General features: G+C 41.1%; 1 protein-coding gene across 2 annotated transcripts in view; it reads left to right on the top strand.

Moving 5' to 3' along the window:
* The window catches only part of rundc3b (RUN domain containing 3b), a 103,736-nt gene that overhangs the window by 76,313 nt on the left and 4,375 nt on the right, over positions 1–23,048 (top strand). The window contains exons 9-11 of one of the 2 annotated variants that reach the window (XM_060900264.1): positions 7,456–7,602; positions 12,532–12,659; positions 15,192–15,512. In XM_060900264.1, the coding sequence (XP_060756247.1) occupies positions 7,456–7,602; positions 12,532–12,659; positions 15,192–15,337 (421 nt within the window). In that variant the 3' untranslated portion in view covers positions 15,338–15,512. Of the gene's footprint in view, positions 1–7,452; positions 7,603–12,531; positions 12,660–15,191; positions 15,513–23,048 lie in introns of both variants that reach the window. The other variant, XM_060900263.1, reaches the window with a different exon arrangement.

The following is a 23,048-nucleotide window of genomic DNA, read 5'->3' as shown; positions in this document are numbered from 1 at the left end:
TTTGACCAGTGGGACCTGTACTTTGACTTAAAGTGCTGATGACACGTTTTTGACATCTTTGGCGATGTTTTATAACATAAAAAGTAATTCCCGATGATCCATATATTAATTCACGAAGGCGCCTATTTTACAAGTTATGATAAAAAACGCGGCTATTTGGGCAAATTTGACAGGGCTGCAGCACCCAGGAGACGAAGGAGGAGGATGGTCTATATGACGTCAGCGAAAGAACCTTCCTCCTTACTTACCAGTTTATTGTTGATGCGACAGGTGTTCAATTTGTCATTATTAGTATTATTATTATACATTATTTATATATATATATATATATATATATATATATATATATATATATATATATATATATAATATGAGTGATTCCACGCTTATGGGTACTGAAATGGGGACATGAACTTATTCACCTAAAACCATTTCTTTTTTTACCATCAGGTCACAAAACATGTAATCTTTAATGAATGATATGTTAAAAGATAACTTTAATTTTCTGAGATGTAATAAAAACATATTTATATGCCAAAGTCAAGCCTATGAGTTCCAAAATAATGTCTGTTACATTACTTCTGTTACGATTGTCCATCTCGCGTCTGTTACAAATTAATTACAATCTAGCTATATACCATGTTAATCTTATTGAAAGAATGTGTATGTTTATTCTACTACACATGTTTATTAATTATATTTGCTAAAACATCACCTTCCTATGTTTCAAAAAGTAATTCTACATTGTTAAAATTGAGAATATATATGTCCACAACACTTCTGTTACGTTCTGACTTTGGCATATAAATATGTTTTTATTACATCTCAGAAAATTAAAGTTATCTTTTAACATATCATTCATTAAAGATTACATGTTTTGTGACGGGCGGCACAGCGGTATAGTGGTTAGCGCTGTCGCCTCACAGCAAGAAGGTCCTGGGTTCGAGCCCCGGGGCTGGCGAGGGCCTTTCTGTGTGGAGTTTGCATGTTCTCCCCGTGTCCGCGTGGGTTTCCTCCGGGTGCTCCGGTTTCCCCCACAGTCCAAAGACATGCAGGTTAGGCTAACTGGTGACTCTAAATTGACCGTAGGTGTGAATGTGAGTGTGAATGGTTGTCTGTGTCTATGTGTCAGCCCTGTGATGACCTGGCGACTTGTTCAGGGTGTACCCCGCCTTTCGCCCGTAGTCAGCTGGGATAGGCTCCAGCTTGCCTGCGACCCTGTAGAAGGATAAAGCGGCTAGAGATGATATGAGATGTTTTGTGACCTGATGTAAAAAAAGAAATGGTAAAAATAAAGTTCATGTCCCCATTTCAGTACCCATAAGCGTGGAATCACTCGTGTGTGTGTGTGTGTGTGTGTGTGTGTGTGTATATATTAGTTATTATGCCTTCGCGTTGTGTTGCCGGCTTTGGCTCCAAAACCTACAAGGATGGGGTAAGTTTTTATTCAAGTTTCCCAGAGATCCCGAGCTGCATGCGAAGTGGGTGAAGCAAGTCAGGCGCACTCGTGACAAGTGGGAGCCCTCACCAACATCTGTCCTGTGCTCTGAACACTTCGATTTGGATTGTTTTGACACCCTTCCCAGCTTAAAAGAATCTCTTGGGTGTTCAGTTCAGCACAAACGTGTGTTACTACCATCAGCAGTGCCTACACAGTGTTGCCAGATTGGGCGGTTTCCCGTCCAGTTGGGAGGTTTCAAGTGCATTTTGGTGGGTTTTGAACATATTTTGGGCTGGAAAATGTCAGCAGTATGTGTTGCCAGATACTGCTGAAGTTTTCCAGCCCAAAATATGTTCAAAACCCACCAAAATGCACTTGAAACCTCCCAACTGGACGGGAAACCGCCCAATCTGGCAACACTGCCAGTATTCCGGAGGGGGTCTACTAGTAGCTATGCCGGATCCAGCAGTCGCCTGGGACAAGGCGACTCCTCCAAAGACAGTCCTCCTGTCAGAACATGTATTGTGAAACGACATAAGATAAAGGTACGTAGAGCTATAGATTCTACATGATAATCATAAATGTAATCATAAAGTCGGCGTGATATCAGTCATGTATTTGCTTGTGAAAGCTTGCGGCTTTCATGTAACTGCCACCTAGCAACGAGAGGCAAAGGGTAAAGAGGGTAGGCTATCATAGATTCTATTCGGAAGAGATCAACACAATTCTAGACTCCCAGAAGAGGAAGAGCTAGCACTAGAGAGTTCACCGGCGTTTTCATGCGCCATTTCCATTGAGTAGAACCAGAGTAGAACAGCCAGTGAACCGCAGCGTGTTCTCCCGCTGACGTCACAACATGGCCGCGAGCCACGGACCCAGTTTTCTTGCGGTGTGCAGTTAAAAGTTGGATATTTGCGTAACAGCTTCTTTTCACGTAATTATAACAGAAATCTAACATGTTTGCCATGTTGTATAGTTTATTTAAGAAATTGCATAGAGTCATGTTCGTGTCATCAGCCCTTTAAGTAATGAAGTTGGGTACTTTGTCCATCTCTGTTGGTATCACAGTGATGTCCCAAGACAATGCAGTGATTTATTGATGTGAAATACACTCATCTCATCTCATCATCTGTAGCCGCTTTATCCTGTTCTACAGGGTCGCAGGCGAGCTGGAGCCTATCCCAGCTGACTATGGGCGAAAGGCGGGGTACACCCTGGACAAGTCGCCAGGTCATCACAGGGCTGACACATAGACACAGACAACCATTCACACTCACATTCACACCTACGGTCAATTTAGAGTCACCAGTTAACCTAACCTGCATGTCTTTGGACTGTGAGGGAAACCAGAGCACCTATTAACTATTAACTGAGCACGAGGTCTTTATGGGAAAATATCAGACCGGGGCATTGAGAGTACAGACCGAGCCGTCCATTCAAAAAGACCAAGGTTTGATATTTTCCCATAAAGACCGAGCAAGTGAGGTTAATAAGGAGTTTATTATATGGCTTTTTTTATTTCTAAGATTAAAATAGATGGTCATTATTATAATGAGGCGTGACGTTGCTTGGTCACGTCATATTTGTAACGTAATTGAGTCACGCATGCAGAATAAACGGCTGGCGTTTTCAAAACTGAATTTCTGTTAGCGGTTTCTGAATGCTCTTCGTTAATCACTTCTTGAATAACTCGGTGACTCTTGTTTGTTTTTTATGTTTCGACCGTTTTTGATTCCGTTTTGATATCCAGGTCTTTTTTTTTTTTTTTTTTTTGTCGTTTTGTTCGTTTTTTGCAACATTGAAAGCCGGCGTCTTGGAAAGAAAGTCCGTAATTGCCTACAGGCATTACAGGAAAATACTGCCTGCCAACGAACCAATCGGAGCACACGATTTTACCGGAAGTAGATTGTGCCATATAATAAGCTATAATAATATTATTCTATTCAGGTCAGTTTTGTGCCCTTGCAAATATTTTGCTCATACACTCATCAGGAGTTTGAGTTCATGCAGTGCTGAAATATCCATCTTATTTTTGTTATATTTTCCAAATTTAGTTTTATTTCACAAAATAGAAACAAATTAGTAGCCTAATTTAAACCATCATGACCCTGACCAGGCAGTTACTAAGGATGCGGTAAAAATCATGTTGATGAACGTGATCTGTGTTTCAGCTTCATATCTGACCGCTTGCTCACGCTCACATGGAAGTAAGAACATCTTGGTTGTAGAGATTGATTGATTGATTTAATTTCCTTGTCTTGCAGGATCCGAATCCTGATGCACACTTGTCTCAACCAGATGCTCTGTGAACCTTTCTGGCAAACATTATTTGTATTCCCCTAATATTTTGAGACTTTTCTGATGATTATCTTTTTCTAATTATAAATTGTCTACTCGTGTCATGTCTGAGTTTTGACGATGGCAGCAGGGGCGCCGCCAGAAATTTTGGGCCCCATGAAAGATTAGAATTTTGGGCCCCCCAACTTTGCCCACCCTCGTCACAATTGCACTATTGTCATTTATTTGACTTTTGATAGCCCATGGACCTTGAGTTTGTGACTTTATTATTACATTTTATGTATTAACCTACCAGGGACTAGATGAAAACTGGTCAGTGACTAATTCTGGTGCATTTACAATCACAAATGAAAATTCAAGATTTTGCCACATGCCTTCTTGTGCTAGGACAATTGGTAGTGAAATGTGTGATGTGACTGCTAAGCAACACTTTAATCGAGCAAACTATTAGCAACACTTTAATCTAGCAAACTGTATATGGCGCTCGCTCATTAAAAACTTCAATCCTAAAGCATTTATGGGTTGTATTGCTGCTTACCTCCTTCTCCAAAGGGGGGTTCAGTGGTTTGGTAGGGCGGAGGCCCCCCTGAGGCTGAATCTGTGCATATTTAGGGCACCCCATTAGTTATGAAACTGGTTATTAGCACTAGTTATTAGCACCAGCATAATGTAATATTTCATCTTGTTTATCACACAAGTCAGTTCGGTTATTAAAATGGAAAAAATGTCACTGTACAAACTGTAAAAGTGTTCTCTTGATAGGCTAATCCAACCACGTTCATACTGTTCATTTACCATTCGCTAATATTTTGAACACGCATGTGAGCGATAGCTACCTTTCTTTGGGAAAAACTGAGTGACCAGTGGGGCGGCACGGTGGTGTAGTGGTTAGCGCTGTCACCTCACAGCAAGAAGGTCCGGGTTCGAGCCCCGTGGCCGGCGAGGGCCTTTCTGTGCAGAGTTTGCATGTTCTCCCCGTGTCCGCGTGGGTTTCCTCCGGGTGCTCCGGTTTCCCCCACAGTCCAAAGACATGCAGGTTAGGTTAACTGGTGACTCTAAATTGACCGTAGGTGTGAATGTGAGTGTGAATGGTTGTCTGTGTCTATGTGTCAGCCCTGTGATGACCAGTGTTGGGCACGTTACTTTCAAAAAGTAATTAGTTATAGTTACTAGTTACTTTTCCCAAAAAGTAACTGAGTTAGTAACGGAGTTACTTTGTCATAAAAGTAACTAATTACCAGAGAAAGTAATTATTCCGTTACATTTTGTTCCCCCCTCAAAAAAAAAATCAAATTCAATTAGTGTAATCATAATAAAAGTGAATGTTAAATGTGTTTAATGACTGAAATGGACACTTAACAGAACCAATTAGTAATGTTATCTACACTATATTAATATTTTTGTGGGACACTGTGAGATAAGACATCTATCAAATGTAATATATTTTTGTAGTTATTAAAATTATGTTACTAATTACTGGCCACTGACGAGGACAAACGCTTTGTTCCTCGACATAATGTGCATTGCACGTAAACACTCTTGCCTTTTATTTCAAGTAATGAAAAGTAATGGCTGTATTTCCAATGTGAAAGCGCAGTGCTGGGCTGACCGCTTGCCATCGCTGGGTCTTCCGATTGAAAGAGTGTGCAGTAGTGCAGTAGGCGTGGCCTACTTACATATGTTGTCCAAATCTACTCTGATTGGCTTACTGTGTCTGTGTATTGTCTCGTGTCTCCCCGCCCCACACTAAAGCAGAGTAAAGAAAGGCTGAACGAGCAGCGTGCCAGATGAGAACAGCTTTAATAAAGTAACGCATAGTATTTTATTGTAAGTAACGGGAACGGCGTTATAACGATGTAAAAAGTAATTAGTTAGATTACTCGTTACTAAAAAAAGTAACGCCGTTAGTAACGCCGTTTATTTCTAACGCCGTCATTCCCATCACTGGTGATGACCTGGCGACTTGTCCAGGGTGTACCCCGCCTTTCGCCCGTAGTCAGCTGGGATAGGCTCCAGCTCGCCTGCAACCCTGTAGAACAGGATAAAGCGGCTACAGATAATGAGATGAGATGAGTGACCAGTTGCCTGCCTCTCCGGTCCCTCTCAGCTTTCAGCTGCCTTTCTTTGTTTTTGACAGCCACTCTTCATATTTAGCGATCATAGACTGTACGCACTCCACTGCTGGCTGGCTGGCTGCTGCACCGCGACACAGCAGCAAGTAGCGTTGCACTGATCAGCACACAGATTTAACGCATCGCGCTTCTACCAGAACTGGACCATACCATTTCGCAAAAGGGGGAGGGTTAAATGACAATATGTTGAAGAACTCAAGAAATAAGACAACCTTGTTCAATTAGCTCATTTTACCAGATGGAATATTGCATTGTTGTTATTTCAAAAGTCTTATTAAAATCATTAAAAGCATATTATCAGCCCCTTAAAGGGCCCCATGGCAGTGCTGGGCCCCTAGAATTGTTCTAACCTTTCCCCCCCTGGCGGCGCCCATGGATGGCAGGATGACAGATTGGAGAGTTTGCTTGAAGCTGTTCACTTCAACAGACTTGGAAATTAGTAGTTTGACGTGAAGGTAAAAAAAAAAAAAAGACTAAATCTAGCAACAAAGTTGCTAAATTGGCAAAACTGATCATCTGTGGTTAAAAAAAAAAAAAAATTACTAACCACACCAACATGATGTGAAGGCTCTTCACATGAAGGTAAAAACCATGTGAATTTTTGGTTGTGTTTTATTTTTGGCTGTTTTTTGCTGCCCGATCCCGATGCACACTTCTGGTCTCACCCAGATGCTCTGTGAACCTTTCTGCCAAACGTATTTGTATTCCCTTAATATTTTGAGAGCTTCCTGATGATAATCTTTTTCTAATTATAAATTATGTACTCCTGTCATGTCTGAGTTTTGATGGTGCTCACTTTGACAGACTCGGAAATTAGTAGTTTGATGTGATGTGAATTTGCAAAGGCAGGAAAGCACTGTAATAAGTTATAAAGGCTTTTAAAATATGTAAATGCAAATTTATATTCAGTTTGACAGGACATGTGGTCATATAGTTACATAAGTGTGCATTTTCTCCGGTGTGTATCACGTACAGCTCGCTCAGTCACGCAGTCCGATCAAAGACTTTACAGAGCATATGGTTCTTTGATTATTCATTTTGCAGATACATCATTCAGATGATGATGATGATGTGCTTCAGCGCCTGGTCTGCATCACCAAATATACCAGCACAGTGGAACCTTTGCACTTTACAGCTGCAGAGGCGTCCTGTATTATTAATAAAGCTTGCAGATGCCAGCATTTTGCTGCTAATATATAGCAGCATGGTTTTGAGGTCACTTTCAGACAATTTGCATGCAGTCGCTGAGGCAATTTCCTCTCCGCTGTCTCTCTGCAAGCAGCCACTCTGTTTAAAAAAAGGTCAAAGAATGTCCTGCAGAGTAGGGCACTAAGTGCTTCTCTTGGGCTGATGATTGCAGCCGACGAGGTTCGTATTTCATAATTTGCACCTGCTTTGGCTTTAGAACATCAGGTTCCTCTTTTATGACTGACTTTTTCAGTACAGAAAGCTAACACACAGTTCTTAGCGACAATCTTAGTGCAGTGCTGTTTCTCCAGTCTCTTTCAGTGAATATAAAATTCTAAAGCATGTCATTTATGGCTGAAACCTGTCTTGGGTGTGCGTGTGTTCCAAACCCAGCAGAACCGTACTGAAGAACCATGACCTGCGATCCCGACAGGAGCTCACCTCTCACCTGACCAATCAGTGGCCCTCGCCTGGTGCCGTGGACAGCAACGCCGTCGCTCTGGACACTCTCCTTTACCAGAAGCGCACAGGACACTGGGAAGAGTATGAATCTGCATATTGTGTTTCTTTTAACTTATGAGACTGGACATTATTATGGTTGATATAATGATATACCACATTCACTATAGATGGTCACTATATGGGGTATAATATATAGAGGATATTACACGGTGGTGCGACGATATGAAATTTGTCTTCAAGCGGTGAATGTATATTTCACGAGCGAGCAAAGCAAACGAGTGAAAATGTTTTTAAAACAAAGATAAACCACATATCTTCGTGCCACAGTGTAACGTTCTTTATATGATTATGGACACGTCCACAAAAAAATGCAAGTTTAATAAAAATAATTTTAATTTTGAACCGGTTCACCATTTTGACAACACGCATCTAATCAGCGGGAAAACACTGGGAGTGACGTCATCAGAGTGAAATATCAGGAATTGTTCTATCCACATCCACTGGATATGAGTACTTGCGTGCTCTGATTGGCTACTCTACTACTAGGATATCAGCTCATATACAGTGAGTAGAGAAAAACAAAATGGCGGAGTGTCTTGCTGAACCAACCGAGGATGAAATAAAAACTCTACTTGAAAACAAAACCCAAAAAAATACAAAAAAAAGCAACAAAATGTGGAATGAAAGTATTTGATGGTAAGAACGTATCTTTTTCTAATTTTCAATTATTATTATTATTATTATTATTATTATTATTATTATAGTATTTCACAAATTGCTCCTGTCATTTCGCCGGTTTGTTTACATTCTAAGCGGAAATGATTTTGTCGGACGTTTTGTATAAAGTTTTTATTTATCGAATTTGCTAAAAATGAAAATGCTCCGTTTCTCAAAATCCAGTGAATGTAGATAGAATAAAACAGTTATTCCACTCAATCTCATCGCACATGGCTAATAGCCGACTCAGTGCTAGGTGCTTCGTCGGCTATCAGCTCATGTATGACTCAATTTCGTGGAATAACTGTGAATTATTATCCATACAGGACACTTTTTCGATGGAATAAAAATGTGTTCTATACCCTTCTAGTGGGTTTCATTCATTTGGTTTGATAGCATGCGATATTGTTCGCATATCGCTTGTCCTACGTGTATTACATCACTCTACCCAATGGAGAATGAGCGTTGAATATGGTTGATGATATTGCATGGCTGTCAAGACAACATGACCTCACACGTCGGAGATGTAAAACTTCCACGCTAGCGAGCGACTGTGATAATTTGTAAACAAACATGGCCGCCAGGTTTGCTTTGTTAAATACGGAAAATTTTGAGAGAATTTTGAAAGAGAAAGACGCGTTGGTCACCCAAAAGGAATGTGTATGTAAGATAATAATAATAATAATATTGCCTGGCAGGGCGGCACGGTGGTGTAGTGGTTAGCACTGTCGCCTCACAGCAAGAAGGTCCGGGTTCGAGCCCCGTGGCCGGCGAGGGCCTTTCTGTGTGGAGTTTGCATGTTCTCCCCGTGTCCGCGTGGATTTCCTCCGGGTGCTCCGGTTTCCCCCACAGTCCAAAGACATGCAGGTTAGGTTAACTGGTGACTCTAAATTGAGCGTAGGTGTGAATGTGAGTGTGAATGGTTGTCTGTGTCTGTGTCAGCCCTGTGATGACCTGGCGACTTGTCCAGGGTGTACCCCGCCTTTCACCCGTAGTCAGCTGGGATAGGATCCAGCTTGCCTGCGACCCTGTAGAACAGGATAAAGCGGCTAGAGATGATGAGATATTGCCTGGCTTTTTTTTGTGGTATATCAGATATACAGTGGTGCTTGAAAGTTTGTGAACCCTTTCGAATTTTCTATATTTCTGCATAAATATGACCTAAAACATCATCAGATTTTCACACAAGTCCTAAAAGTAGATAAACAGAACCCAGTTAAACAAATGAGACAAAAATATTATACTTGGTCATTTATTTATTTAGGAAAATGATCCGATATTACATATCTGTGAGTGGCAAAAGTATGTGAACCTTTGCTTTCAGTATCTGGTGTGACCCCCTTGTGCAGCAATAACTGCAACTAGACGTTTGCGGTAACTGTTGATCAGTCCTGCACACCGGCTTGGAGGAATTTTAGCCCATTCCTCCGTACAGAACAGCTTCAACTCTGGGATGTTGGTGGGTTTCCTCACATGAACTGATCGCTTCAGGTCCTTCCACAACATTTCCATTGGATTAAGGTCAGGACTTTGACTTGACCATTCCAAAACATTAACTTTATTCTTCTTTAACCATTCTTTGGTAGAACGACTTGTGTGCTTAGGGTCGTTGTCTTGCTGCATGACCCATCTTCTCTTGAGATTCAGTTCATGGACAGATGTCCTGACATTTTCCTTTAGAATTCGCTGGTATAATTCAGAATTCATTGTTCCATCAATGATGGCAAGCCGTCCTGGCCCAGATGCAGCAAAACAGGCCCAAACCATGATACTACCACCACCGTGTTTCACAGATGGGATAAGGTTCTTATGCTGGAATGCAGTGTTTTCCTTTCTCCAAACATAACGCTTCTCATTTAAACCAAAAGTTCTATTTTGGTCTCCTCCGTCCACAAAACATTGTTCCAATAGCCTTCTGGCTTGTCCACGTGCTCTTTAGCAAACTGCAGATGAGCAGCAATGTTCTTTTTGGAGAGCAGTGGCTTTCTCCTTGCAACTCTGTCATGCACACCATTGTTGTTCAGTGTTCTCCTGGTGGTGGACTCATGAACATGAACATTAGTCAATGTGAGAGAGGCCTTCAGTTGCTTAGAAGTTATCCCGGGGTCCTTTGTGACCTCGCTGACTATTACACGCGTTACTCTTGGAGTGATCTTTGTTGGTCAACCACTCCTGGGGAGGGTAACAATGGACTTGAATTTCCTCCATTTGTACACAGTCTGTCTGACTGTGGATTGGTGGAGTCCAAACTCTTTAGAGATGGTTTTGTAACCTTTTCCAGCCTGATGAGCATCAACAATGCTTTTTCTGAGGTCCTCAGAAATCTCCTTTGTTCGTGCCATGATACACTTCCACAAACATGTGTTGTGAAGATCAGACTTTGATAGATCCCTGTTCTTTAAATAAAACAGGGTGCCCACTCACACCTGATTGTCATCCCATTGATTGAAAACACCTGACTCTAATTTCACCTTCAAATTAACTGCTCATCCTAGAGGTTCACATACTTTTGCCACTCACATATGTAATATTGGATCATTTTCCTCAATAAATAAATGACCAAGTATAATATTTTTGTCTCATTTGTTTAACCGGGTTCTGTTTATCTACTTTTAGGACTTGTGTGAAAATCTGATGATGTTTTAGGTCATATTTATGCAGAAAGATAGAAAATTCGAAAGGGTTCACAAACTTTCAAGCACCACTGTACATCATTCACTCGTCTTCGACTTGTTCAGTATCCTGCTAGCTGAATGGAATATATCTGATATCCCACTCAATGCCAGCCAATATTATTTGAACATGTCACTCAGATCTGCGATGCATTTTCGTATTAAAAAAAATGCGAGTTTTTCAACACGAGAAGATAAGCTTCATATCTTCAAGCCAACGTGTGATTTTCTTTTTATTATATCGAGACATTCACAAACAAAAAGTACCCATATTTATCAAAATAATTCATCGATTTGCTCACGAGTGACATACATACATGCATATAATATATAATTTACCAGCTGGGAGGTCCGTATCGTGAAATACCTTGACCGAGGTCTTGAAAGTACTAAGCGAGGCCCTCTGGGCTGAGGTCAGTATTCAAGGCCAAGGTCACGGTATTTCACCATATGGACCGACCTTAAGCTGGTAAATAATATACATTTTCTTTTTTTCTTTACCAAATTCTAACAGAAAACGAGAGCGCCCGAAAGGGAAAACCGAGCCGAGCCGCCATTTTGAATCCTCATTCACGGCTGTAATGCAAGTGGCTTCCTCCTCGGTATACAAGTGCACTTCCATGACAGGGAAAAAAACTACATTTTGCCGCCTATGTAGTCCCCTATTTATACAAATAGGAGTCATTCAGAATTCAGCCATGTTTTTGCTCGGCGTTAGCAAGTTAGAGGTTTTTAGCTTTCTCCTGAAATGTTTTCTTTTATTTCTTCTTCCTCAGGGTAGTAAAACTCGCTTTCGCTGTGAACACTGTCGTTATCGCTATCCATGCTGTAAAATTAATGCTATTCTCCTGAGAAATGCTGGCAAAAATTTACAAGATTTTTGATAATCTTATAAATAAATCTTATTTCAAAAAAAGATAAATGTTGACAAAAAATGCTACTATGTTTGTAGTTGTTGTGAACGAGCGAGTCGTCAGAGGTCCGTAACCGGGGTCCGTACCGTAGGATACGGACCCGCTCGCCAGCCAATCAGAGCGCAGGATTTGATGGAAACCGCACCGTGAAAAAAAATAGAGATTTATGTTGCGGTTTTGGTTCTCCATGTCCCGGATGGAGCTCGTATGAAAAATGCGAGTGGTGTATTTCCCACTAAAACACTCGCGTCTACAGTATGTAATATAAATACTTCTGCAATGTATTATATATCCAATCGATGCTGTTTGAGGTTCAGCCACCAAAAAAAAAAAGCAACTGTCAAAAAAATTAAATCCTTGCATGTGATCTACACTTACTGTCCACTTTATTAGGAACACCTAATCCACATACTGTCCACATGTAGTCATTGGCTCTTGGAGTCAAATGTTCTTCCCTGGACCTTAGACAGAGAGGATTTTGGGAAATCGCATTGTAGTTTTTATTGGACTCAAGGTGAGCTTTTTGCAGGTGAAGCAGAAATCCATGAAAGACCTGCAGCTGCAAAATTTAGTAGAATAATCAAGCATTCGAACTTGCATCATACTGAGTAAGAGTGTGTGTGTGTGTGTGTGTGTGTGTGTGAGCATTCCTTGCAAAAAGAGCAACAGCATCATTTCTGTAAGCGTGTGTTTGTGTGTACTCACAGAAAGAGCTTTCCGAGTCTAGACCAGCTATCTGCTGATATGAGTCTGTCTCAGATGTCCCTGGAGCCGGGACACACACACACGCACAGTCTGGATGGCAAGACCGGACTCACCCCCTGGCACAGAGAAGGTACAGTGTGTGTGTGTTTGGGTGTGTGCATGCCAGTTAGTTTGGTATCAGTTTTCACAAAAGAAATCAATGTGTGTATGTGGAAACATGATGTTAATAATAGTATTATTATATGATTTGGATCAGATGGGGAAATAAAAGCTTGTATTATTGTGATTGAGACACACTTGCCACTTTATACCTGCGCATTCATGCAGTTGTCTAATCAGCTGATCATGTGACAGCAGCGCAATGTGATTCTCAGTGATGTTAAGCATGGCATAGTTGTCGGTACCACATGGGCTGGCTTGAGTATTTTAAGAAAGCACTGATGGTCTGGGATTTACACCCACACACCACAATCTGTAGAGGTTAAACAATGGTGCAGGGGAAAAAATTAAGTTCTGTGAATCAACAGAAATACCTCATCTGTAAGAGAGGTCAAAAGACTGAATCGACATTAGCAGGAAAGAAAGGTAACGTTAACTCAAATAACTTTTTACATCTGTGGTGAACAGAAAAGCATCTCAAAAAGCACAAAACCACATCGGGTTCCACTCCTGTCAGCCAAGAACACGAATCTGAGGTTAAAATGGGATTGGATAACTGTATGAGTGGCCGAAGAATCTGTGTGTGTACACTAAGATTACAATCTATTCGCTTTATTAATATCCTGATGTAATAACTACAGTATTATAAACTGTAATATTTTGTATATGCAATCACGCGTTGTCGTCCATCCGTCTGTCGTTGTCATTCGTCCACAATTTACAAAAATCGCTACTCCTTCTACAGGAGTGATCGGATTTCAATCAAACTCGCATATAATGTTCCCCAGGTCGGTGTGCATAAAAGTTGTCAAGATGGTGGCGCCACCGGTCATATTTACGATTTTATGGGCGTCTGAAATTTTTGGGTGACTCGTCACATTAAACGCTACTTTTCGTAAACTGCTAGGACGTTTTCACTGAAACTCACCCAGAAGACTCTAAAGACATATTCCAACAAGAATTGTTCACTAGGTGGCGCCACCTGCCACGGATGCGGCTCCACAGGGGTCATATGCAATTTCACAAAAATCGCTACTCCTCCTACAAGAGTGATTTGATTTCAATCAAACTCTCACACAATGTTCCCCAAGTGGGTGTGCATAAAATTTGTCAAGATGGTGGTGCCACCTGTCAAGTCAAGTTTATTTGTATAGCGCTTTTAACAATAAACATTGTCGCAAAGCAGCTTTACAGAATTTGAACGACTTAAAACATGAGCTAATTTTAATCCCTAATCTATCCCCAATGAGCACGCCTGTGGCGACGGTGGCAAGGAAAAACTCCCTCAGGCGACATGAGGAAGAAACCTCGAGAGGAGCCAGACTCGAAAGGGAACCCATCCTCATTTAGGCAACAACAGACAGCATGACTATAACATTAACAGTCCTAACATAAAGTCAGCTTCGTTGATGCTATAAACCCCCCACCTGTCATATTTACGATTTTATGGACGTCTGAAATTTTGGGGTGACGTGTCACATTAAACGCTACTCTTCATAAACTGCTAGGACGTTTTCACTGAAACTCACTCAGAAGACTCTAAAGACATATTCCAACAAGAATCGTTCACCAGGTGTCGCCACCTGCCACAGATGCGGCTCCACAGGAGTCATGTGCAATTTCGCAAAAATCGCTATTCCTCCTACAAGAGTGATTGGATTTCAATCAAACTCGCATACAATGTTCCCCAGGTGGGTGTGCATAAAATTTGTCAGATGGTGGCGTCACCTGTCATATTTACAGTTTTATGGGCGTCTGAAATTTTTGGGCGATTCGTCACATTAAACGCTACTCTTCGTAAACTGCTCGGATGTTTTCACTGAAACTCACCCAGAAGACTCTAAAGACATGTATTCCAGCAAGAATCGTTCACCAGGTGGTGCCACCTGCCACAGATGCGGCTCCACAGGAGTCATATGCAATTTCACAAAAATCGCTACTCCTCCTACAAGAGTGATTGGATTTCAATCAAACTCGCATAGAATGTTCCCCAGGTGGGTGTGCATAAAATTTGTCAAGATGGTGGCGTCACGTGTCATATTTACAGTTTTATGGGCGTCTGAAATTTTTGGGCGATTCGTCACATTAAACGCTACTCTTCGTAAACTGCTCGGATGTTTTCACTGAAACTCACCCAGAAGACTCTAAAGACATATATTCCAGCAAGAATCGTTCACCAGGTGGTGCCACCTGTCACGGATGCAGCTCCACAGGGGTCATACAGTATGCAATTTCACAAAAATCGCTACTCCTCCTACAGGATTGATCGGATTTCAAACTCACACGCAACAACAGTGGCTGGTATGAGCTCCAGCCTCATTGAGGCTATTTTTCTGCTTTAATATCTCACACTTTATTACATCCTTTATCTGAAGAGATCGCTGTGCTGCTGGCCCTGTTATTACAAATTGCAGCCCAAAATAGCATCTGGGTAACTAAATTAATTTGGAGCCATGTTAGATGTTAATCTGTATGTGTGTGTGTGTGTGTGTGTGTGTTGTAGGTAAAGAGGACACGCCGTCTCTCAGAGGTCTGTGTGGGTCTCTAACTTCAGTGGCCAGCTATAAATCTCTGGCCAGCCTGAAGTCCAGCGAGTATCTGGCGAGTCCGACTGCAGATATGACCAGCCCGGGGCTTACTCCATCCTAAACATGCGCATGCGCACACACACACTGTACATATACGTGTATTATAGATATTTAACCATAAACTGAAAGCCTAGTATTTAACTACTTTTTTTTTAAACAATCTGTTATTGAACCAGATCTGACTGCACTGTGCTAGATCACATGATCAAAGCTAAATCATGGAAACCTACCTTGACGTTAGTATTAATCTTGTGGCTTTTAATGTGCAAATCTGCTTAATTTTTACGTTTCTGATTTTCCAGCTCTATTGTACTATACTGCAGGGGTGGACAAATCATAACTTTATTGCCTATTTGCATGAAAAGCGAACTCGCAGGGCGAAAAAGTGCAACTAACCTAATGTAAGAATGCGTCCTAACTTGGTTAGCTAGTTAAGTGCGTTAATCCAGACTAACCCTTCATTCACATGAGCAAAATGAGTGGTTTGATTTCCCTGTTTCATGCTAGGCCTTTTGTACTAGCTTCATTAGCAGATTAGCAAAGCAATCTAACCGTGCTAACTACAGTACGTGCCCTCACCAGAGTCAAATGTTATCCCTGCCACCTCTCTACAAGCTGTATTTTTTCCGAAAATTATCTTTATGTACAGTATATTTAAAGAGAGGTCATATGTGTCAGGATGAGATGAGATGCTAAGTTTTGACTCAGCAGTAAAGCTGAGTAGGGAACTGAGAAAACGTCACACCACACGTGCCTGAGAAATCTCATCTCATCTCATCATCTCTAGCCACTTTATCCTGTTCTACAGGGTCGCAGGCAAGCTGGAGCCTATCCCAGCTGACTACGGGCGAAAGGCGGGGTACACCCTGGACAAGTCGCCAGGTCATCACAGGGCTGACACATAGACACAGACAACCATTCACACTCACATTCACACCTACGGTCAATTTAGAGTCACCAGTTAACCTAACCTGCATGTCTTTGGACTGTGGGGGAAACCGGAGCACCCGGAGGAAACCCACGCGGACACGGGGAGAACATGCAAACTCCACACAGAAAGGCCCTCGTCGGCCACGGGGCTCGAACCCGGACCTTCTTGCTGTGAGGCGACAGCGCTAACCACTACACCACCGTGCCGCCCGCCTGAGAAATCAATTTGGATTTTCCACTCATCTAATTTGCATGGAATTGATCTCGTTTTCAATGTCGCGCTGCCACTTCGTCACTGAACATCCCATAATGAACACGGTATGAGCACATGCTAGTGATTTGTCCACCTCTGTTTAATATCCATTTCTTGGTCACACTGAATAAACTGCAGCAGTGTTTAATGTATTCGGTTGAAGCTCAGGACTTGTTTTTGAGTTTGCGACTTATACGGAATCGTGTTGATATTCGCTAAACTTGTTCGACTTTTCATGCAAATTCATCCACAAAGCTCTGGGGGCTTTTTTCCATCGCAGATTTTCTCGTTAGTTATGATGGGTGAACTAGTCCTAATTACAGTACATAACGTTTGCTTGAATTCCTCTTGTCTTTCCAGAGCCTAGTTTTGCACTCCAAACAAATCCCATTGTTGCTTCAGTTGTTGGGTTGCATCCGACGTCACATCCGCCTCATTAGATACGCAAGACATGAAGTGGTGGTCAGTTGAGTTCACTGTTCACAAAGCGTTACTATCACTGGGGCGCCTTGCTAGTAATTAAAGGAGAACTGAAGGCAAATTTTTTTATTATCAAAATTCTATTTATCTCATTTTATTAAATATAGGAACGCATTTTTGATCGCTATTTTGTCACTGCTATAGCAAGTTATGAGTGTTTGAAATATGCTATGTAATATATCAGTCCATATGTCAAAGCGACGGCCGTACACGAGATTCGTTAAGACCTGTGCGAGACGTCGTAGGACGGAAGTAAAACGTACAGCGGAAATCAAAGTGACCGACATCTGCCAACGTTGTCAAAAGACGCGCGCGCCCTCTTTCGAACGCTGACGTAATCAAGCCGGAAGTTTTGTTTGTTTTGATAGCGATCAGGAAAGTTTGAAAAAAGTAGGCAGTAATCGTCATTTAAACTCGTTTTTGTGCAATATTTCCTTCGGAAAACAGTTTTCAAAATAACGGCACTGACACCTGGCTGACACTTGACGTTTCGAAGTCTCGCACAAGTCTCGTGAAGATCGCGCGGATAAGCGACGCCTGCCGTGGACCAAACGAACTAAATTCAACACGGCTAAAAACCGAATAGGCTGATAAGCGTAATATTTAATTGCAATTAGCTGCCAATACGAGTCACGATATAAGGTTACTAAAACGGAAAATGTAATTGAATAACACGTTAATGAAGAAATAAAGCAAGTTTAAAAATAACTTCAGCTCTCCTTTAAAATGCCCTACGCTTGTGTTTTGCGCTGCTCGAATCGATCAAACTGTGAAATTGATAAGTTTCTTCCGGGTTCCCCGTGAAGTGATAAAGGGTGAAAGAGCAAAGGATTTGACCAAAAGACCAAAAGAGGTGGCTCTTGAACCTTTCTCTGTGGTGGAAGGGAGCCGAGTCGAAGAACGCTCGAGTTTGCAGTGATTACTTCGTGAAAGGTTTGTAAATTCCGGGACTCCCTAAAGTGAATGACGCATGAAATGGAATGACGAATGACAGCTAGTGATTTGAACAATAAATGGTCCCTTGTCATTCAGATTCTTATAAATGGAATAACGATTGACATGTAGGTGGAATGACATGCTTTCAGCTCATGAAATGGAATGACATTGTTTCTAAGTGGAATGACATACTTTTAGGTTATGTTATCAGTGAGATCACCTTTTACAAATGGAATGACAGCGTTTCCAGGTGGAATGACATACTTTAAGCTAATGTTATCAGTGATGTCCCCTTTTACAAATGGAATGACAGTGTTTTTAGGTGGAATGACATACTTTGAGGCAATGTTATCAGTGATATCACCTATAACCTAACCCTAACCCTAGAAACAATGTCATTCCATTTGTTAATTTGATATCACTGATAACATTGCCTCAAAGTATGTCATTCCACCTAGAAACCTTATCATTCCATTTGTAAAAGGTGATATCACTGACAACATTAGCTCAAAGTAAGTCAATACATATAGAAACCCTGTCATTCCATTTGTAAAAGCTGATATCCCACCAAGCACCCACTTATCACCTATAACCTAACCCTAACCCTAGAAACAATGTCATTCCATTTGTTAATTTGATATCACTGATAACATTGCCTCAAAGTATGTCATTCCACCTAGAAACCTTATCATTCCATTTGTAAAAGGTGATATCACTGACAACATTAGCTCAAAGTAAGTCAATACATATAGAAACCCTGTCATTCCATTTGTAAAAGCTGATATCCCACCAAGCACCCACTTATCTTATCCTAGGGAGGTCTAAAACTAAAGATTTCAATCGTTATTCCATTTGTAAGAATCTGAATGACAAGGGACCATTTATTGTTCAAATTTACTACCTGTCATTCGTCATTCCATTTCATGCGTCATTCACTTTAGGGAGTCCTGTAAATTCCTCTGGTTTATTTTGTTTGGATTCTCAAATCATTTTTCTCTGTTATTTCGTGATGTTTTGAAGTTCAGAAGATGCTCAAGTCCTCATGTGTTTTGTTCACTGTTTGATTGTGGTCGCCATATTATAAACTAACGCGCATGTTTTCAGGATGTCGGAGCAGTCTTTGCAAGGACGATGATGTAGATTGGGCTCTTACACTGAACTGGATAGGTAAGATAATCGAGATGATCCATGTAAATGCAAGAGCAGAGCTCACGAGTTAACGGCATGAAACTGCTTCCCCGGTGATGCAGTTACGGTGAGGCGTGATGACTTCTCCATCCTGTTTCACCAAAACCCAGGTCTTTAAAGGGGTTACTGTGGATCTTTGTGAATGATTTACCTGGAAGAGAAGAGCAGGGAGGATTGAGAATCGAGTGGCTGTGGTTTGTTTACACCCGATACTAAAACTTCTAGCAATCATCACAATGACGTGTACAAAAAGCCTGGGCGTAAACAGTACAGGATTTATCTTGTAGTGCCTTATCTGCAGATCTTTAACCCAACCACGTATAAAAAGTAGTTCTCCTCCGTGCTCTTGCAGGTTTTCATCTGTTTGTCCGTGTAGAACGATGTCTGGGAATTCAACAGATGGATAATTTTCCAACTCGTAGGAAAAATCCTTCTTTACAAGTGTATAAGCATCTATCCCATTGCAAAGAGCAACTTTCTGACGATATCTTGACCATGCATCGGCCTCTAAACTGCGAAAATAGTTGGAGACAGTTTCACTAGCTCTTCGCATAATGGCAGCCACGTTTGATTTGTCTGACCACCATTTTATTCGCTTGCAAGCAAAAGTCACATGACTGAATGCAACCTATTTACGTCTTTTAAAGTCAGACTAAAGTGCCGTGCTCGTACATATTCATGAGTTGATTTACATATTGCATAAAAAAAAAGAAATGTATGTGGTTAATTCTGCTTGTTTGCTTTGCCTTATAAACATAGTGGTTTGGAGGTGTGTAATGGACACGTTTGGCAAGTCTAAACGCGGGTTAAAGGGACAAATAGGACGATGTTAACGTGGCCGAAAGGTACGATGAGTGGAAGGTCGTTGTATAGATTATGGATTGAGTCAGTGTTTGTAGTCGAGTCACTAAACCTCGAGTCTGAGTCCAGTCTCGAGTACCCAGTGTTCAAGTCCATTCATTTAAAGAAAATTTCGAGTCGAGTCCGAGACAAGCCACGCCCACTATCAATAGGGCAAATAACATGAGAGAGGGTTAACACTAGCTAGTTCATCAGTCAGCAAGCCTCGCTATCAACAGAGCAATGAACATAGCACGTCACTTCCTTCTCCGGGTGGAGTCTTACCGAATGACGATTGAAGTTCGAGGTTGTCCCCGTTGTCTCCTCGATAGTTCTTCAGCACGTTCTTCATAGCAGTGCGTTTCTTTCCCACTGCACGAGAAGTCTGTATAAGCAAAGCGGACAATCCTGGGGCGTTCTCTCCAGGCATTTTAGCGCCATTAACGTTAGTTTGTTCCTCAACATGACGTATGAACAGGTGAATGTGCATTCTCTTGCACAAAATTAGTATAAAAATTAATGTAGATATAAATATCTTCTGCCAAATTATTACGACGCGTTACGAAAAATAAAGAAAAAAATCCGAGTCCTCGTCTCCAATTTATGAATCCGAATACAGTTAACGCACAAGTCCAAGTCACGAGCCCTTAAAATTGGGGCACGAGTCGGACTTGAGTACTACAAGCCTGGATTTAGTACCGTTTTTCAAATCATTTTGCTTATTTCTTTGGATAAGTTCTGTATAGAACAAGACGCAATGTCTATAAATAGACTTGACATTCTGATATTTATTTCATCAAGAGCTCATAATGAAAAGCGCTTGATAAATTCTCCTAAGATATTTTCTTTTTTCAGTGTTATATTAGGTTTTTATGCTTTTCTAATTAAAAAAAAAAAAAAGTTACACTACCATTAAAAAGTTTGGGGTCACCCAGACAATTTTGTGTTTTCCATGAAAAGTCACACTTTTATTTCCCACCATAAGTTGTAAAATGAATAGAAAATATAGTCAAGACATTTTTTCTGGCCATTTTGAGCATTTAATCGACCCCACAAATGTGATGCTCCAGAAACTCAATCTGCTCAAAGGAAGGTCAGTTTTATAGCTTCTCTAAAGAGCTCAACTGTTTTCAGCTGTGCTAACATGATTGTACAAGGGTTTTCTAATCATCCATTAGGCAGCTGGGCCATAGAAGGTTCACGCTGCATGCTGCACACTACACGCTACACGCGTGTAAAGAAAAGTGGACAAACGTAGCATGACTTGCTCTGGGCCATAGAACGGCGTTCACGTTGCACGCTGCACGCTGCACACTTCACGCGTGAAGCGTGAAATGAACATGCACACTTTTTTCTAGGCGTGAAGATGGAAATTCCAGTCAATGCATGCGGTCACCGCCGCGCCAGCCAATCAGAACGGGTCTAGGGAGATAACTCTATGCTTTCAGGGGAAAACTTCAGAAAAAATATAATTGAATGGTATAATTGAAAAATAGTTCTTCATCGGGATTGTCAAGCAGATTATAGAATGTTCGGTGAAATTCACCACGGGTTTCTCTCAGAAGGAAGTGTTCTCGGCTCCAAATTCTGTTCCTTTTTCTCTTCCTCTGTCTCAGTAAAAGCAGAATGAGGCAATCGTCGTCATCCGAAGAGTCCATATTGTTGGTTATTGTTGTATTACTCGGTCAAAGTAGAACAGACGCAACACGTGAACATCCAAGCATGAAGTTTAATGGCCCAGGGTCCGGTTCTTCACGTGAACGTGTAGCATGCAGCGTGAACCTTCTATGGCCCAGCAGCCTTAGCCTTCTGAGGCAATGAGCAAACACATTGTACCATTAGAACACTGGAGTGAGAGTTGCTGGAAATGGGCCTCTATACACCTATGGAGATATTGCACCAAAAACCAGACATTTGCAGCTCGAATAGTCATTTACCACATTAGCAATGTATAGAGTGGATTTCTGATTAGTTTAAAGCAGGGGTCTTCAATCCTATCCACAAAGTGTGGCTGCAGGCTTTCATTCCAACCAAGCAGGAGCTACACCTGATTTCACTTGTTTAATCATTTCACCCTCGTCTCCAGTCAACAATCAAGTGAGCCTCCAATTTGGCTGTAATGAAAGCCTGCAGCTACACCGGCCCTTTGCGGATAGGATTGAAGACCCCTGGTTTAAAGTGATCTTCATTGAAAAGAACAGTGCTTTTCTTTCAAAAATAAGGACATTTCAAAGTGACCCCAAACTTTTGAACGGTAGTGCAAAATAATAAAAAAAAAAAAAACAACTGGATTTAACTAAGCCTTACAGTGGTACAATCTGAAATCAGGAAATCATCCTGTTGATCAGAAAATCCAGGTCTTTAACAGGTTAATTCCTGCATTAAGAGCTCAAGTCCCTTCTATCAGCGTTCTTAAAACTTTCCTTAAAGCCATTTTGGTATTCCTAAATCTCAGACTGGGGCTTTAAAGGTCACGTTTAGCAAAAACCTTTTCCAAAAAAAAAAAAAATAACTATTTGGAATGCATGTTTACATCAAAGACACTTGCCAAAACTGCCTCTCTATTATTTACCAATGTAATCTTTAATTTAGAAAATATATAATATGGATTAGGACGCTGTACGTAATCTCTGATGTTAAGTCTTATCACGTTTGCTTTCTACATGTCATGTAAAATTGTTTTTATTTGCGTTTTGCTGAAATGCACATTCCTATTCACAAAAGCTCAGTGTTAGTTTTGGTGTATTGTGTCGATTGAGTGATCAAATGTACTGTATTTTGTTGAAAAGTTCCGACTTTCTGTGAAGTAATGTAACGGACGCTCACAATCGGGTGGGTTAAAGAAATCCTATTTTGTATTGCACATGATCTTCCTGTGAAATATGAGCTTAAGAGAGGCTTTAAAGGTGTTTAACTACCTTCATGATCTGATATTTTTATTTTGGGAAACTTTTACCTGGACAAGTAAACGGTTATTGCTTTTTGATTTGTCCATCTTTTCTAAAATACATCCAGTATTATTAGTGGTTTCATCTGAAGTCCAGGAAATAAGTTATTCAGTTGGTGCCTAGCCGCTATTATCCAACACCACGTACCGGACAGAGTCCCACTCAGACATACAGCTGACCAGTTGATTCCATTGAGA

This window comes from Neoarius graeffei, chromosome 19, assembly GCF_027579695.1.
Source record: "Neoarius graeffei isolate fNeoGra1 chromosome 19, fNeoGra1.pri, whole genome shotgun sequence".
NCBI classification, from domain to species: domain Eukaryota; kingdom Metazoa; phylum Chordata; class Actinopteri; order Siluriformes; family Ariidae; genus Neoarius; species Neoarius graeffei.
This window is presented reverse-complemented; position numbering and strand designations above follow the sequence as displayed.